This window comes from Scyliorhinus torazame, chromosome 6 (assembly GCF_047496885.1).
Source record: "Scyliorhinus torazame isolate Kashiwa2021f chromosome 6, sScyTor2.1, whole genome shotgun sequence".
Classification (NCBI taxonomy): domain Eukaryota; kingdom Metazoa; phylum Chordata; class Chondrichthyes; order Carcharhiniformes; family Scyliorhinidae; genus Scyliorhinus; species Scyliorhinus torazame.
Window position 1 is genome coordinate 117,971,527 of NC_092712.1, and position 17,646 is coordinate 117,989,172.

Sequence of the window (17,646 nt, forward strand, 5' to 3'; positions counted from 1 at the left end):
TCCAATCCTCTGGGACTTTCCCTGACTCCAGTGACTTTTGAAAGATCATAACTAACGCCTCCACTATTTCTTCAGCTATCTCCTTTAGAACTCTAGGATGTAGCCCATCTGGGCCCGGGGATTTATCAATTTTTAGACCTCTTAGTTTCTCTAGCACTTTCTCCTTTGTGATGGCTACCATATTCAACTCTGCCCCCGACTCTCCGGAATTGTTGGGATATTACTCATGTCTTCTACATTGAAGACTGACGCAAAGTACTTATTCAGTTCCTCAGCTATTTCCTTGTCTCCCATCACAAAATTACCAGCGTCATTTTGGAGTGGCCCAATGTCAACTTTTGCCTCCCGTTTGTTTTTAATGTATTTAAAGAAACTTTTACTATCATTCCTAATGTTACTGGCTAGCCTACCTTCAAATTTGATCCTCTCTTTCCTTATTTCTCTCTTTGTTATCCTCTGTTTGTTTTTGTAGTCGTCCCAATCTTCTGACTTCCCACTACTCTTTGCCACATTATAGGCTTTCTCTTTTGCTTTGATGCATTCCCTAACTTCCTTTGTCAGCCATGGCTGCCTAATCCCCCCTCTGATAACCTTTCCTTTCTTTGGGATGAACCTCTGTACTGTGTCCTCAATTACTCCCAGAAACTCCTGCCATTGCTGTTCTACTGTCTTTCCCACTAGGCTCTGCTCCCAGTCGATTTTCGTCAGTTCCTCCCTCATGCCCCTGTAGTTACCTTTATTTAACTGTAACACCTTTACATCTGATTCTACCTTCTTTCTTTCAAATTGGAGATTGAATTCGACCATATTATGATCACTGCCTCCTAAGTGCTCCCTTACTTTAAGATCTTTAATCAAGTCTGGCTCATTACATAACACTAAGTCCAGAATAGCCTGTTCCCTCATGGGCTCCATCACAAGCTGTTCCAAAAAGCCCTCCTGTAAACATTCAATGAATTCCCTTTCCTTGGGTCCACTGGCAGCATTATTTACCCAGTCCACCTGCATATTGAAGTCCCCCATGATCACTGTGACCTTGCCTTTCTGACATGCACTTTCTATTTCGTGGTGCATTTTGTGCCCCCGGTCCTGACCACTGTTAGGAGGCCTGTACATAACTCCCATTATGGTTTTTTTGCCTTTGTGGTTCCTCAACTCTACCCACACAGACTCCACATCATCTGACCCTATGTCGTTTAGTGCTATTGATTTACTTTCATTCCTAATTAACAAGGCAACCCCGCCCCCTCTGCCCACCTCTCTGTCTTTTCGATAGGTTGTGAATCCCTGGATGTTTAAATGCCAGTCCTGAACCCCCTGCAACCATGTCTCTATGATGCCTACCACATCATACCTGCCAGTCACAATCTGGGCCACAAGCTCATCTACCTTGTTCCGTACACTGTGCGCATTTAAATATAGCACCTTTAATTCTCTATTGACCGTCCCTTTTTGTTTTCTTAGTGTGGTGAACCTTGGTTTACTGAGCCTTTCCATACACTGTGTCATATTTTGTGGGATGGGGACAATCGTAACCACTCTTGAGTTTTGTCTGTTCGTGTTTTTTTGTATTCCTAAGCAGCTACGCTCCCTGCTGATTACTTCACCTCTTGGTTCCCTGACTTTCCCTTCCCCCCCAATCTTTAGTTTAAAGTCCTATTGACCACCCTATTTACTCTTTTCGCCAGAACACTGGTCCCAGCTCGGTTCAGGTGGAGACCATCCCAACGGTACAGGTCCCCCCCTGTCCCAAAACTGATGCCAGTGTCCCATGAAAAGGAACCCCTCATTCCCACACCACTCTTTCAGCCACGTGTTAACCTCCCTTATTCTTGCCTCCCTATGCCAATTTGCACGTGGTTGGGACAGTAATCCAGAGATTATGACCCTTGAGGACCTGTTTTTTAATTTGAATCCTGTTGGAATTCTTGACTCTTTAGAAGGTTAAGTTTGAACTGAGGGGAAAGATGGAGGGGTTCTACAATTCATGGGCGTTATTCATTATGTACTTTCAAGAATTGGATAATATATCGAACATTAGTGGTGGGGGGCGTGTTATATTGGGAGGGTTGTGGGGAGGGTGACTGTAATGTTAACGGTGACTGGGTGATTCCTGATTCCTTTTTGTTCTTTGTTTATGTTAACATGCAGGCAGTTGTTTGGGGGTTGATGGGAGGATGAGTTGTTGTTGACATGGGGATTGACATTTTGTATTCGTTACTGCTAATTGTCTATTGTTGGTGGGTGCAAATTTGGGAGAAAATGTGAAAAAGGAGGAGAATAAAAATATTTTTTTTAAAAGGTAGTAGTGTGGTAATCACCACTGTTGTACATATTAAAAGATGTGTGGTAAGACCCTGTACTACAGGTACGGGGGTAGTCCCTGCCTGCTGGCTCCATCCAGTAAGCAGAGTATAAATATGTGTGCTCCCTATACAGCAGCCATTTCGCCAGCTGCTGTAGGAGGCCACACATCTTAGAGTAATAAAGCCTCAGTTGAATTCAACTCTCGTCTCTGTGCAATTGATCATGCATCAATTTATTACTCTAAGATTTTCAGAAGATGGACCTCCGCATCAAGCCGGAGCGGATCGCCTGCAGCTGGATCCGCAATCAAGCGACGCCAAAAAGGACTTTCAACACTGGCTAGCTTGTTTTGAAGCTTACATCAGGTCTGCACCAGACCCAATCCCGGAAGCTCAGAAGATCCAGATACTCTACTCGCGGCTGAGCTCCAACGAATTTCCTCTTATCCAGGACGCACCGAACTATGACAAAGCCATGGCGCTACTGAAAGAGAATTACGCCCAGCAGACGAACACGCTCTTCGCCAGACACGTACTCTCTACTCACAGTCAACTCCCTGGTGAGTCCATTGAAGATTTCTGGCGTGCTTTAATTCCCCTGGTCAGAGACACCAGCAACGACCAGCCACGACTCGCCTCAGTCATGATCGACTAGTCTCGCCCACACAATCTAGCCACCGCCTCGACAAGCGTGAAGATCGATGGGCACGAGACCTCTTGCCTGCTGGACTCCGGGAGCTTCATCCATCCAGATACTCCGTGGCGATCCGGGGGTACTGTATAGTCACACTCATGGTCCAGGGCGTAGAATTCAACGGCTTCCACCTCTACGTCCTCCCCAACCTCTGCGCTGCCCTGCTACTCCGCTTGGGCTGCCAGTGTAACCTCCAGAGTCTAACCTTGAAATTCGGCGGGCCCCTACCACCGCTTACTGTGTGCAGCCTCGCGACCCTAGAGGCCGACCCACCTTCCCTATTCGCAAACCTAACCCCGGATTGCAAACCCGTCGCCACCAAGAGCAGAAGGTACAGCACCCAGGACAGGACCTTCATCGGGTCCGAGGTCCAGCGGCTACTTCGGGAATGCATCATCGAGGCCAGCAACAGCCCCTCGAGAGCCCCAGTGGTAGTGGTGAAAACCGGGGAGAAACACAGAATGGTCGTGGACTACAGCCAGACCAACAATAGGTACACGCAGCTCGACGCGTACCCCCTCCCACGCATATCTGATATGGTCAATCAGATTGCCCAGACCGGGTCTTCTCAACTGTAGACCTCAAATCTGCCTACCACCAGCTCCGCATCCGTAATGCGGACCGCCCATACACTGCCTTCGAAACAGATGGCCGCCTCTACCATTCTTTCAGGGTTCCCTTCAGCGTCACCAACGGGGTCTCGGTCTTCCAAAGGGAGATGGACCAAATGGTCGACCGGTAGGGGTTGCAGGCCACCTTCCCGTACCTAGATAATGTCACCATCTGCGGCCACGATCAGCAGGACCACAATGCCAACCTTGCCAAATTTCTCCACACCGCCACTCTCCTAAACGTCACCTACAACAAGGAGAAGTGCGTATTCAGCACAAACTGCTTAGCCATCATCGACTCTGTGGTCCAGAACGGAGTTCTGGGCCCCGATCCCGACCGCATGCGCCCCCTCATGGAGCTCCCCTTCCCCACTGCCCCAAGGCCCTCAAAAGCTGCCTGGGGTTCTTTTCATACTACGCCAAGTAGGTCCCAAACTATGCGGATAAGGCCCACCCACTCATCCAGGCCACCCTTTTCCCCCTGACGGCCGAGGCTCAACATGCCATCAACCGTATTAGAGCCGATATCGCCAAGGCCGCGATGCACGCAGTCGACGAGACGCTGCCCTTTCAAGTGGAGAGCGACGCATCAGAAGTCGCCCTAGCCGCCACCCTCAATCAGGCAGGCAGACCCGTGGCATTCTTTTCCCGCACCCTTCATGCCTCCGAAATTCGGCACTCCTCTGTCGAAAAGGAGACCCAAGCTATCGTTGAAGCTGTGAGACATTGGAGGCATTACCTGGCCGGCAGGAGATTCACTCTCCTCACTGACCAACGGTCGGTAGCCTTCATGTTCAATAACACAGCGGGGTAAGATCGAAAATGATAAAATCTTGAGGTGGAGGATCGAGCTCTCCACCTACAACTACGAGATTTTGCATCGCCCCGGCAAGCTCAACGAGCCCCCCGATGCCCTATCCCAAGGTACATGTGTCAGCGCACAAATAGACCGACTCCGGACCCTGCACGACAACCTTTGTCACCCGGGAGTCACGCGTTGTACAATTTCATAAAGGCCCGCAATCTGCACTACTCCATCGAGGAAGTCAGGGCAATCACAAGGGACTGCCAGGTCTGTGCGGAGTGCAACCGGACTTCTAACAGCCGGACCGCGCGTGCCTGGTGAAGGCCTCCTGCCCCTTTGAACGTCTCAGCGTGGATTTCGAAGGGCGACCCTCCATCGACAGTAACACGTATTTCCTCAGTGTGGTCGATGAATACTCCAGATCCCCTTCGCCATCCCATGCCCGACATGACGTCTGCCACTGTCATCAAAGCCCTCAACACAATCTTCGCTCTGTTCGGCTTCCCTGCCTACATCCACAGTGACATCATTCATGAGTGATGAGCTGCATCAGTTCCTGCTCAGCAGGGGTATCGCCTCGAGCAGGATGACCAGCTATAACCCCCGGGGAAACGGGCAGGTGGAGAGGGAGAATGGGACGGTCTGGAGGGCCGTCCAACTGGCCCTACGGTCCAGAAATCTCCCGGCCTCCCGCTGGCAGGAGGTCCTCCCCGATGTACTGAACTCCATTCGGTCGCTACTATGCATCGCCACTAACGACACACCCCATGAATGTCTCTTTGCCTTCCCCAGGAAGTCCACATCCGGGGCGTCGCTCCCGACTTGGCTCTCAGCTCCAGGACCCGTACTCCTCCGTAGGCACGTCCGACTCCACAAGGCGGACCCGTTGGTTGAAAGGGTGTAGCTTTCCACGCTAACCCCCAGTATGCCTACATAGCGTACCCAGATGGCTGCCAGGATACTGTCTCCCTCAGGGACCTGGCACCAGCAGGTTCCACACACACACCCCCCTCCGGCCTGGCTCCACCCCCCTCCCCCGGCGCACCCAGCAGCAACCCCGCCAGGACCATCCGTCCTCCCCCTGCCCACGCCCGAGGATGAAGGGGATTTTGGCACGCTCCCGGAGTCACCGAGTACCACACCAACACCGGAATCACCGCCACCACTGCGTCGGTCCCAACGCCACATCAAGGCCCCGGACCAGCTAAATCTATAATTGGTTCGAGACTATCAAACCACCTTGTACTGGACTTCAGAAAGAAATATATATTTTTTTCTTCTGTATATTAAACTTGCGCCGTATATAGTTCTCCAGCACCCCGGCCGGACTCAATTTTAACAGGGGGTTAATGTGGTAATCACCACTGTTGTACATATTAGAAGATGTGTGGTAAGACCCTGTACTACAGGTACGGGGGTAGTCCCTGCCTGCTGGCTCCGCCCAGTATAAAAATGTGTGCTCCCTATACAGCAGCCATTTCACCAGCTGGTGAAATGGCTGCTGTAGGAGGCCACACATCTTAGAGTAATAAAGCCTCAGTTGTATTCAACTCTGGTTTCTGTGCAATTGATCGTGCATCAAATAGCAAGAGGGAGAATGTTCAAAGCTGCACAGTAAAATTAAATATATTTTAACAGATACCTTTGATAGTAGAGTCTGCAAGTTTAAAGTTATTTTTTCTTACTTATCTAAATATTCCACTTGCAGCTCGGCTTCTTGCCTCCATGAATCCTCATTTTTCCCTTCCTCCCCCATTAGCTTTTTCTTTTGTTCTCTTGATTCTCACTATCTGTTCAGGTAGACTAACAGATCCCCAGGTAGTACCTGAAAAAGAGCAGGGAGTTCTTCTGGTGCCTGGGATAATACAAATCTCTTATTAAGCTCTACGAAAAACAAATTGATTATCTCATTACAGTTGTGTGATCTTGCTGTATGCAAATTGGCTGCCTCTTTTTCATTCTCTGCATGTGTGCATTGCTGGAAAGACTGGCATTTTTTGCCCATTCCCGGTTTCCCAGAGAGGATGAGGATTCTTGAACCACTGCTCGAGTTTTTTTAAAACAACTTCAGGAAGCTGCCCATTCGACCACATTATGGTACGGTATTGAAATCACATGGAGACCAGACCAATTTAAGATGACTGGTTCACTTTGGTGAAGAGAACCTATGACAATCAAACAGTTTAGCTTTAGTTCCATATTGAGTTCTACACGGAATTCACATTTGGAAAATAACGGGGTTGGATTTGAACTCACGGGATTTCCAGCCCTATAATGTAACCATTACCTGACAGTATCCACTCACCGCACACATAACAACAGTGACTATACTTCACCTGCAATTCATTGGCTAGAATTGCTTTGGGTTATCTGGAGGACCTGCTAACTCAATGTAACTTCTTTTCTTCTGGGCTTCCTCTTCCAGGTGTTGCTTTCTCTAGAAAGGATTTTTCCTTTTATTATCTTTATGCTTCAACTAATGGCCTAGTTTGGGTTATACTTGATGCACAAATTATAGTTATTTCCAGCATTTACTTTTATTTCCAGTTGATCACGCTGCCTTGTTAATTACATGCATATGTTTTGCACCTGAAAAAGATTCTAAATAAGTTAAATTAACCCCAAATATAAAACAGATGAATGTATTAATTTAACATTTTTTTTAGAGTACCCAATTCATTTTGTTCCAATTAAGGGACAATTTAGCGTGGCCAATCCACCTACCTTGCACATCTTTGGGTTGTGGGGGTGAGGCCCAAGCAAACACGGGGAGAATGTGCAAACTCCACACGGACAGTGACCCAGGGCTGGGATCGAACCTGGGACCTCGACGCTGTGAGGCAGCAGTGCTACCCACTGTGCCACCGTGCTGCCCTAGATGAATGCATTCATACTTACACTGTGCTATGTGACATTCAAAAATTACCAGGATTAAACAAGTACTTGTGTAAAGGAATCCATTTTCTCAAAACCATCAGCTAATTTGGTTAGTCACTCAAAGGAACAAAGGGGATGAAAAAAGAATTGTATTTAATATGAATAGCCATGAGTCAAAGCCATTTACAACTATAGTTGGATCGAAAGCCAAATGCTTAATATTTGGCATTTGTGGACAGGATGAAATAGTTTACTGGTGGAGAATTCTCGAAACGGGAACATAGTTCCAAGATAAGTGGCAGAAGGTGTAATGGGGACATGAGGAAGAACTTTTTTACGCAGCAGGTATTGGGTGTCTGGAATTCGCTGCCCGAGGTGGTGGTGGAGGCAGAGACCCTGAACTCTTTCAAAAGGTACCTGGATCTGAACCTTAAGTGCTGTAAGCTGCAGGGCTATGGACCACGTGCAAGAAGGTGGAATTAGAAAGGACACCTGGGCGACACCTGGGGCTGGCATGGACAAGATGGGCTGAATGTCCTCCTTCTGTGATGTAACAGTTCTATGGTTCTATGGTTTGTCAGCCGCTTTCTGTATTGAGCAACAAGTTTAGCTTCCAACACATGTTTATCACAGGTACTCTACAAATCATTCAACTAGTGAAGGTTACCTTTAATCAAAGTCTGGAAATCTTCATGAGAGACCTTCTTGGACTGTAGATCAATCTTTAGTGTCATAAGCAGAGTGAAGAGGAATTTGTGATTCTCATACAGACCCCGCGCTGTATACCTGAACACTTCATAGGTGAGATATTCAATGATGTTAGCAATTCGCTTAGAGGTGACCTGTGATTTTGATGATTTCTCCATGGATATGTCAAAATTACCCAGGAATTGTCGAAGTGATGTCTGGTACATGATATTCACTAGACTCATTTCGACAATGAGGAAGTAAAGGTTGCTGCCACGTGAAGCAACCGGCCGATATTCCTCACGAGCGGCATTAATCTTCACTTCTGTCTGTGCAGCTGTGTTCAGTTTTTCACTCACCTGCAAGTAAAATTAGATTTTCAAACTCCTTCGACCATAAAATAAATGAAGAAAAAATCCCTTTTGTTTTGAAGGAAAACTGATTCAAACTCTGTAGAGCTGGTGTAATATCCTCACCACAATGGTTCTCCTGAAACCTCTGTCTGAGCTCAGTCCATCCTGATTTTTCTATTTCTACGGTATCACCATTATTTTTCATATTTCCTGGGAAGCAGTATTAATTCACACTGGCTTGGGTACAGGCGGGTGTGGAATCCCGGGAGCTAGGAGACTGCTGCCTCAAATGGGCTGTGCCTATTTAAATGAGCCTAATCGATCAGTTAAATTTGTTTATCTGGATCACACTTAGTGAGAGTGTGATCCAGATCGCCACGGCACCACAGTTCAGGTGCGTCGCACGCGGCTCAGAATCTGCCGCAAAACCCTTTTTTGGCCTCTCCTGCTATGCATCCGACATAATGGGATCGCCGTAGGGTGCAACGCAGTGGGAAAATCACGCCCTGTGGATCAAAGAACAAAGAACAAAGAACAAAGAAATGTACAGCACAGGAACAGGCCCTTCGGCCCTCCAAGCCCGTGCCGACCATACTGCCCGACTAAACTACAATCTTCTACACTTCCTGGGTCCGTATCCTTCTATTCCCATCCTATTCATATATTTGTCAAGATGCCCCTTAAATGTCCCTATCGTCCCTGCCTCCACTACCTCCTCCGGTAGTGAGTTCCAGGCACCCACTACCCTCTGCGTAAAAAACTTGCCTCGTACATCTACTCTAAACTTTGCCCCTCTCACCTTAAACCTATGCCCCCTAGTAATTGACCCCTCTACCCTGGGGAAAAGCCTCTGACTATCCACTCTGTCTATGCCCCTCATAATTTTGTATACCTCTATCAGGTCGCCCCTCAACCTCCTTCGTTCCAGTGAGAACAAACCGAGTTTATTCAATCGCTCCTCATAGCTTATGCCCTCCATACCAGGCAACATTCTGGTAAATCTCTTCTGCACCCTCTCTAAAGCCTCCACATCCTTCTGGTAGTGTGGCGACCAGAATTGAACACTATACTCCAAGTGTGGCCTAACTAAGGTTCTATACAGCTGCAACATTATCGACTAATCAGACCCAGAATAATACTTTTGTCAGTCATTTTTACCTCTTCAGCTGTTATCTTAGTGACCTTAAGTACTTCAATCAATGACTCATCCTCCACCAGAGAGCCTTCTGTGCTGGTTAGACGAAATAGCAGGTTATCTTCCAATTCTTGCATTCTCCGTTTGTTTGATGTGACTTCTTCCATCAGTTGTACCCTCTCTGCTTCCAACTCCTAGTGTAAACCACAACAATTAAATATGTTAATAATCTGGAAATTCTTGACAAAGCTTTCCAATCTACAAATTCTCTCCCCTCCTCTCCTGCAAATACCAACCCATGCGAGAGTATGCTTCCATGAGCAATCCTATCATCACCCACTGTTCACAATTATCCATCTTTTTTTATCATTAGCATAGAATTTACAGTGCAGAAGGAGGCCATTCGGCCCATCGAGTCTGCATCGGCTCTTGGAAAGAGCACCCTACCCAAGGTCAACACCTCCACCCTATCCCCATAATCCAGTAACACCACCCAACACTAAGGGCAATTTTGGACACTAAGGGCAATTTATCATGGCCAATCCACCTAACCTGCACATCTTTGAACTGTGGGAGGAATCCGGAGCACCCGGAGGAAACCCACGCACACACGGGGAGGATGTGCAGACTCCGCACAGCCAGTGACCCAAGCCGGAATCGAACCTGGGACCCTGGAGCTGTGAAGCAATTGAGCTATCTACAATGCTACCGTGCTGCCCATATCTTCTGATTGGATAGCAATTAGGAGTGGGAATCTTGGCTTGTATTTCCCTTATAACCAAGGGAATGAAATAATTTACAGCTCTACATTGCTCCCATTCCTCACTTCAGCTGGAATCAGTAAGAAGTCTTACAACACCAGGTTATAGTCCAACAGGTTTGTTTCGAATCACTAGCTTTCAGAGTGCAGCTCCTTCATCAGGTGAATCAGCTGGAATCAGCAGACTGGTGGAATTTAACACCTTTCTGCTGTGTATTGCTCAGTACCATACTAATACATTGACTCAGTGGAGATTTTGACAGTAGTTGGTTTGAGACCAACAGTGAGCCTGGCCCAAATCTTGCAACCACAGTGTTGGAACTGCTGCATCCAATGTGATCAGTCAGATACACATTTACCTGGATACATTTAAAAAGGCCAAAGTACCAATCCACGATGCAGAGGAACTTCCTCAACACAGAAATCAACACAGAGAGCAGAGAAGAGAATCAGCGTAGAAGCCACACTGATTTTTATGGCACTAGTTGCCACAGGATAAGCTTAAGTGTCCATTGTGCATGTTAGTGATTCGGTGAGTGAGTGAGTTAGTGAATGTGATGAATGAATGGGTACGGTGGTGTTATAACCTGCCTGCTTACCATTGGCTGGGGACTAATGACAATCCCAGGAGTATGAGCTTCCCCAATGAGGGGGGTGGAGAAATCATTAGCAGACTCCCTGTATAAATAAAGCTGGCCAGGTTGGAACCAGCAGGAAGAGGTGAGTAGCAAGCGAAGTTGCTGCTGCTGTTGTGTATATATGTTATTGTAAATAAATGTTATTTCTTTGTATCCTTAAAACTCGTGCTGGTTTCTTCGTAGCCCTCACAAAAGGTGGGTATGTGTGGTAGTCACCACTAGCTGTATTATATGTATTACGGTAAGACACGTATACTAGAGGTACATAGAACATAGAACATAACAGCGCAGTACAGGCCCTTCGGCCCTCGATGTTGCGCCGACCTGTGAAACCACTCTAAAGCCCATCTACACTATTCCCTTATCATCCATATGTCTATCCAATGACCATTTGAATGTCCTTATTGTTGGCGAGTCCACGACTGTTGCAGGTAGGGACATGGGTAAATCCCTGCCTTCTGGCTCCGCCCAGTAGGCGGCATATAAATGTGTGCCGGAGCTGCAGCCATTCTGGTAGCAGCTACAGGAGGCACAACATCTTTGCTCAATAAAGCCTTGATTATTCCACTACTCTCGTCTTTGTGGTAATTGATAGTGCATCACGGCAGGGCAGCATGGTAGCATTGTGGATAGCACAATTGCTTCACAGCTCCAGGGTGCTAGGTTCGATTCCGGCTTGGGTCACTGTCTGTGCGGAGTCTGCACATCCTCCCCGTGTCTGCGTGGGTTTCCTCCGGGTGCTCCGGTTTCCTCCCACAGTCCAAAGATGTGCAGGTTAGGTGGATTGGCCATGCTAAATTGCCCTTAGTGTCCAAAATTGCCCATAGTGTTGGGTGGGGTTGCTGGATTATGGGGATAGGGTGGAGGTGTGGACCTTGGGTAGGTTGCTCTTTCTAAGAGCTGGTGCAGACCCGATGGGCCGAATGGCCTCCTTCTGCACTGTAAATTCTATGATCAGTATGTGAGTGAGCTTAGGGCGAAGTGGGTAGGTTGGTGAGGTAACTGGGTAGAGGGAGATGGGTAGGTGGGTGAGTAGGTAAGTGGGTGAGTAGGTAGGTGGGTCAGAGAATAATCAGGTCAGAAGAGGTAGTCACGCCATGAACTAGTCAGGTTGGTTTGGGGGTGTTATAAGTGTGGTGGGGGTTGTCTGGTCGAGCTGGGGGAGGGTAGTTGAGTGGTTAGGGGGTCAAGGAGGATAGTTGGAAGAGGGCCAGTCAGTGCAAGTAATTGTGGGTCAGTTGTACCATTATCAAGGAATTAGACTAGGATCTTTCTGTGTAACATTTCCTGGGTAACTATTCAATTAAGTCCCACAGAACTGTCCAAAGTCTCTCACTCTAGCTAAGCGTCGGAGGCATTTTCAGAGGGTCCTGGGAAGCAGGAGAATCACCCATTAAAATTTCAAACTTTTTGCCTCGATCCCACCCCTACCTCCCGGAACAAAAATACAATGGTCGGGTTCCTTTTTAAAGGAGATGGGTCTTCTAAAGTCAGGAAGTTTCACGGCTTGACCCTCCTGCTTCCTACATAAAAATCCAGTCCTATGTCTCCATTTCTGGCCTCTTTGGTAGACAGGACAGTTCAGTTAAGCATGGAAAAGTGTCACTGCACCCTGACCCTGTCAACATTGGCAAAATAGCTGGTGAACATCAAGATGGACACATCTAAGCATTTGTGTTCAGAGATATTCAGGACACTTGTGCTTTATGACATACCAGAGACTGCAGAAAACTCATCTAATTATTCAGCCTAAAATCTTCCGAAGAACATTGTTAAAGAAGTTGTTAACTCCAAGTAACTGCACACTTAAAAACAATTTTGTTTTAAATTGAGAAATTTATCTTTTAAAGATTCCTCTAGTATCAAAGTGCAAAATAACTGCTTCTCGTAAGAGGAAAAGTTAAGAAAAACTATTATTTATTAAAGTGTCCTTTTCTAATGAAATCTGGGTTTTTAATTCCAAAGATGTAATAATAATCTTTATATTAGTGTCACAAGTGGGCTTACATTGCAATAAACTTACTGTGACAATCCCATAGTCGCCACACTACGCCACCTGTTCGGGAACACTGAGGGAGAATTCAGAATGTCCAATTCACCTAACATGCATGTCTTTCGGGATGAAACCAGAGCACATCCATGCAGACACAGGGAGAACGTGCTGACTCTGTGGTGATATAGATCACTGTAAGTACACAAAGGGTTAATGTACATACACTACACCTAGCTAGACACTAGAGGGAACACCAGAGACATGACACACATGCAGTCAACCAATAGGTCAGTTAGATAGGACACGACCAATGGGCAGTCACGATACACACAGAGGTGACACTACCACGGGAGGGCATTACACCAACCCATATAAAAGGACACATCACACATGCTCAGTCTCTTTCCAGTGCAGACACTCAGTGAGTACAGACACAGGGTTGATTGAACACCACACCCACCACCTGGATTGTAGCAGACTGGTTAGTGAGTCTGAGTAGCGATAGCAGGATTAACAGTAGCGTTGAATCCAAGTAGGAGAATTGTTAACAGCAATGAACATGTTAAAGCTATCTCAAAGTCTGAACTTTCCTTTGTCAGAGTGCACATCAAGTAAGCAGCTTATGCTACGTCAAGAGCATAACAAAACATGGTTCCAGGAGTGAACTGTTTCAATCCATATAGTTAAAACTCAACAACACAGTGAGAACCAGCAACAACACCCAGGCAAGATGTTCGGGATTCCGGTTCCACAGCAGCTCAGGTACCAAGGCAATCTCAGTGAAAACTGGCGTTGGTTCAGGCAGAGATTCGAGATCTACCTGGTTGCGTCCGACCTAGATGGCGTGCCAAATGCAGAGAAAATAAAGCTTCTACATACCATCGCGGGTCCAGAAGCAGCTGAAATCTACCAGACCTTCAGATACGCAAAGGGGCAAAACAAGGGCGACTTCCAGGCAGTTCTGGACAAATTCTAAGAATTTTGCGAGGAACATACAAGACGAAAAGGTAAAAGAGGCGGCAACACTCATCATGAGGTAGGCTTGCTGCAACGAACGGCAGTTTTGAATTGCAGCCATCTTGGAAAAGGTGCTTGTTGGGCAGTTGCGCAGTTGGGCGAAGAGCACACAGAACGGGAAGGTCCGTTTGCGCATGCGCGAGAAGCCACGCATGCGCGAGAAGCCACGCATGCGCAATTGAAAAGAAGGTCCCAAGTAAAGGACCAGTGATCTGCGCATGCGCAATCGCTTCCTACGCACTATGTCACACGCTTCATGACGTCAGAGGCCCCAGACCACGCCCACTTAATGGGGAAATGTCCCAAAACACAAAAAAAAAATCTAAAGCCTCAAAACCAGATTCTTTCACCTGGAACGACAGCACAATGCCTGAAATTCGACCAGTAGCTGAAAGTAACCTCCGCAGAATCCTGCAACAAGCAGTTAGCACTGCCCAAAGAGAAGATACCGTCCTTGAAGACTATGACTCAGACCGTGAATTCTTCTTTGGACATCGCGAGCCGAATGCCAGCTCCGACACAAAACGTGGTGATATGGTCTTGGAAGACGACTCAGATGAAACTTTCACCTTTGGAGGCTACCCCAGTACTAAATCCGATCCACAATTAGACGTGTTGTACATTGAAGACCCCGACAACGAGTTCTTCGGATTGGGGAATCTTCAGCCCAGCATATATGACATCCCCACTCGTGAGTGCAGGATTATCCTGCAGCCTGACACCAAGAGACAGAGAGCAGTACAAGCCCACAGAGAGCGGCCTGCTGCCACACAGATAGTGGTCCACGCACCGCGAAGGGCTCCTGACTCCACACAGAGAGTGGTCCACGCACCACAAAGGGTCCCAGCCTCCACACAGAAAGCGATGAAAGACTTCACAGCGAGCTCGTGGACAGACTCCACGATAGAAGCAACGCAAGACTCCAGAGCGCAGTCCTTGCATGAACAAGAAGTGATGACAGTTTCCACAGAGAGACCAATGCACGGTTCCACATAAGGAACGCTGCAAGACTCCACAGAGGGAGTGACACAAGCCTCCACAGCGAGCTCGTGGACAGCCTCCACGATAGAAGCAATGCAAGACTCCAAAGCGCAGTCCTTGCATGAACAAGACCACAAGGGTCTAGCAACGTCCTCTGAGCAACCAGCAGCAGACAATGCAAGTCTGCCACGCTCAAGTGAACAACAGAAAGACTATGACAGTCTGCCATGCTCAAGTGCACAACAGAAAGACTATGATAGTCTGCCATGCTCCAGTGAACAGCAAGAAGACTTTGGCAGTTCACCCAGATTATTTGAGCCACCAGAAGAAGACTCTGACGGTCTACCCAGCTCAAGTGAACGACAAGAAGACACTGAGGCTCTACCCACTGTATGTGAGACAAGTGACGATGGCATCCCACTTCCCATACCAGATGTGCAACGTGACAGACCTCAGCTAGAATGTACAGAGGCACTCGACAATCACAGTGAGGCTACTGGTGACTCCGGTGACACCACGTTAAGTCAAACCTCATTCGCTCGAGCCCCTCCACAAGCAAATGCATTCTGACTGTTTCGACTCCGGACGGGGAGTATCACGAAACTTCAGAAGGTTCAAGTGAACCTGAAATGACTCTGCACATGGAGCATCAAGAAACCTCAGCGGACTCAAGTGAACCTGCAATGACTCCGGACGGGGAGCGTCAAGACACCAAAGCTGATTCAGATGGACCAGAAACGGCACCAGACGGGGAGCATCGACAAGCCAAAACTGACTCAGGTGAAACAGACCAGACTCCAGATGGGGAGCATCGACAAGCCAAAACTGACTCAGGTGAAACAAACCAGACTCCAGATGGGGAGCATCGACAAGCCAAAGCTGATTCAAGTAAGCCGGACATGACTCCAGGCGGGGAGCGCCGCAAACTCAGTGACAGCACGCTCAAGGAGACAGCAGATGCCACACAGGACGCTGACACGAGTAACTGTGTGAAGGAGTCGTATTACCCACAGAGTGTGGTCCTTGAGAGCAGCAAAAACAGCAACAAAACCAACCACCACAACAACAACATCAAAGACAATAGCAAGAAGAGTACCAATGGCAACAACGTCAACAACAAGCACGACAAAAACAACACCAATGGAACTACGACTGGTACGACATGGTACAACTCTGCAAATGAGGGACACTGTTACTGCTCAGCTTAATACAATGACATGCCATGGCAGGATGATGCATCTTACCAATTCACGTTCGCTGCACTACCAACAGGCAACCTGGCTTTCAGGACAGATGTCATCAAGAATTACCACCACAAGCATCGAAAGAAAAAAAATAAAGAGTCCAAATCCGACAACATAGAACATAACAGCGCAGTACAGGCCCTTTGGCCCTCGATGTTGCGCCGACCAGTGAAATCACTCTAAAGCCCATCTACACTATTCCCTTATTGTCCATATGTCTATCCAATGACCATTTGAATGCCCTTAGTGTTGGCGAGTCCACTACTGTTGCAGGCAGGGCATTCCATGCCCTTACTACTCTCTGAATAAAGAACCTACCTCTGACATCTGTCCTATATCTATCTCCCCTCAATTTAAAGCTATGTCCCCTCATGCTAGACATCACCATCCGAGGAAGAAGGGTCTCACTGTCCACCCTATCCAATCCTCTGATCATCTTGTATGCCTCAATTAAGTCACCTCTTAACCTTCTTCTCTCTAATGAAAACAGCCTCAAGTTCCTCTGCCTTTCCTCATAAGGTCTTCCCTCCATACCAGGCAACATTCTGGTAAATCTCCTCTGCACCCTTTCCAATACTTCCACATCCTTCCTATAATGCGGCGACCAGAATTGCACGCAATACTCCAAATGCGGCTGCACCAGAGTTTTGTACAGCTCCAACATGACCTCATGGCTCTGAAACTCAATCCCTCTACCAATAAAAGCTAACACACCGTACGCCTTCTTAACAACCCTCTCAACCTGGGTGACAACTTTCAGGGATCTATGTACATGGACACCGAGATCTCTCTGCTCATCCACACTGCCAAGAATCTTACCATTAGCCCAGTACTCTGTCTTCCTGTTATTCCTTCCAAAATGATTCACCTCACACTTTTCTGCATTAAACTCCATTTGTCCCCTCTCAGCCCAGTGCTGCAGCTTATCTATGTCCCTCTGTAACTTGTAACATCCGTCCGCACTGTCCACAACTCCACCGACTTTAGTGTCATCTGCAAATTTACTCACCCATCCTTCTACGCCCTCCTCCAAGTCATTTATAAAAATGACAAACAGCAGTGGCCCCAAAACAGATCCTTGTGGTACACCACTAGTAACTAGACTCCAGTCTGAACAAAGTGATTTGACCACTTCTTGGTTCCTTCAGCACAGGAACACTGATGGCGTTTACAATGCAATGCCACCATCAACATCACCAACTCACCAACCAAACAAGAAAGCCACTCGACCCTAATAATTAATGAACTGTGGACTCATGCATATGATTTGGACTTATTGTTTAATGATCACTGTACTCATAACTTGTACAGTGTATCACTCATCTACCTAGTTTGTTCAATTTTCTTTAACACTGTTAAGAAAACCTGCATGCGCAGGTTGGGCCGCGCCAACCTGCGCATGCGCGGGGGACTTCTTTAGCGCGTCGGCCCCGGCGTCGGTATTCAGGGGCCAGCCATGCCAGAAAGTAAGCCCGGAGGGGGAGAGACTGGCCTGCCGATTGGTGGGCCCCAATCGTGGGCCAGACCCCAACGGAGGCCCCCCCC

The 17,646-nt window shown here is 47.5% G+C and overlaps 1 protein-coding gene across 1 annotated transcript in view; it reads right to left on the reverse strand.

Annotated features, from left to right (window-relative positions):
- Window positions 1-17,646, reverse strand: part of dnah5l (dynein, axonemal, heavy chain 5 like) — a 585,621-nt gene that overhangs the window by 122,456 nt on the left and 445,519 nt on the right. The window contains exons 65-66 of the mRNA XM_072508719.1: window positions 9,492-9,662; window positions 7,961-8,339 (exon numbers count right to left, since the gene is read on the reverse strand). Coding sequence (XP_072364820.1) covers window positions 7,961-8,339; window positions 9,492-9,662 — 550 coding nt within the window. The remainder of the gene's footprint in view (window positions 1-7,960; window positions 8,340-9,491; window positions 9,663-17,646) is intronic.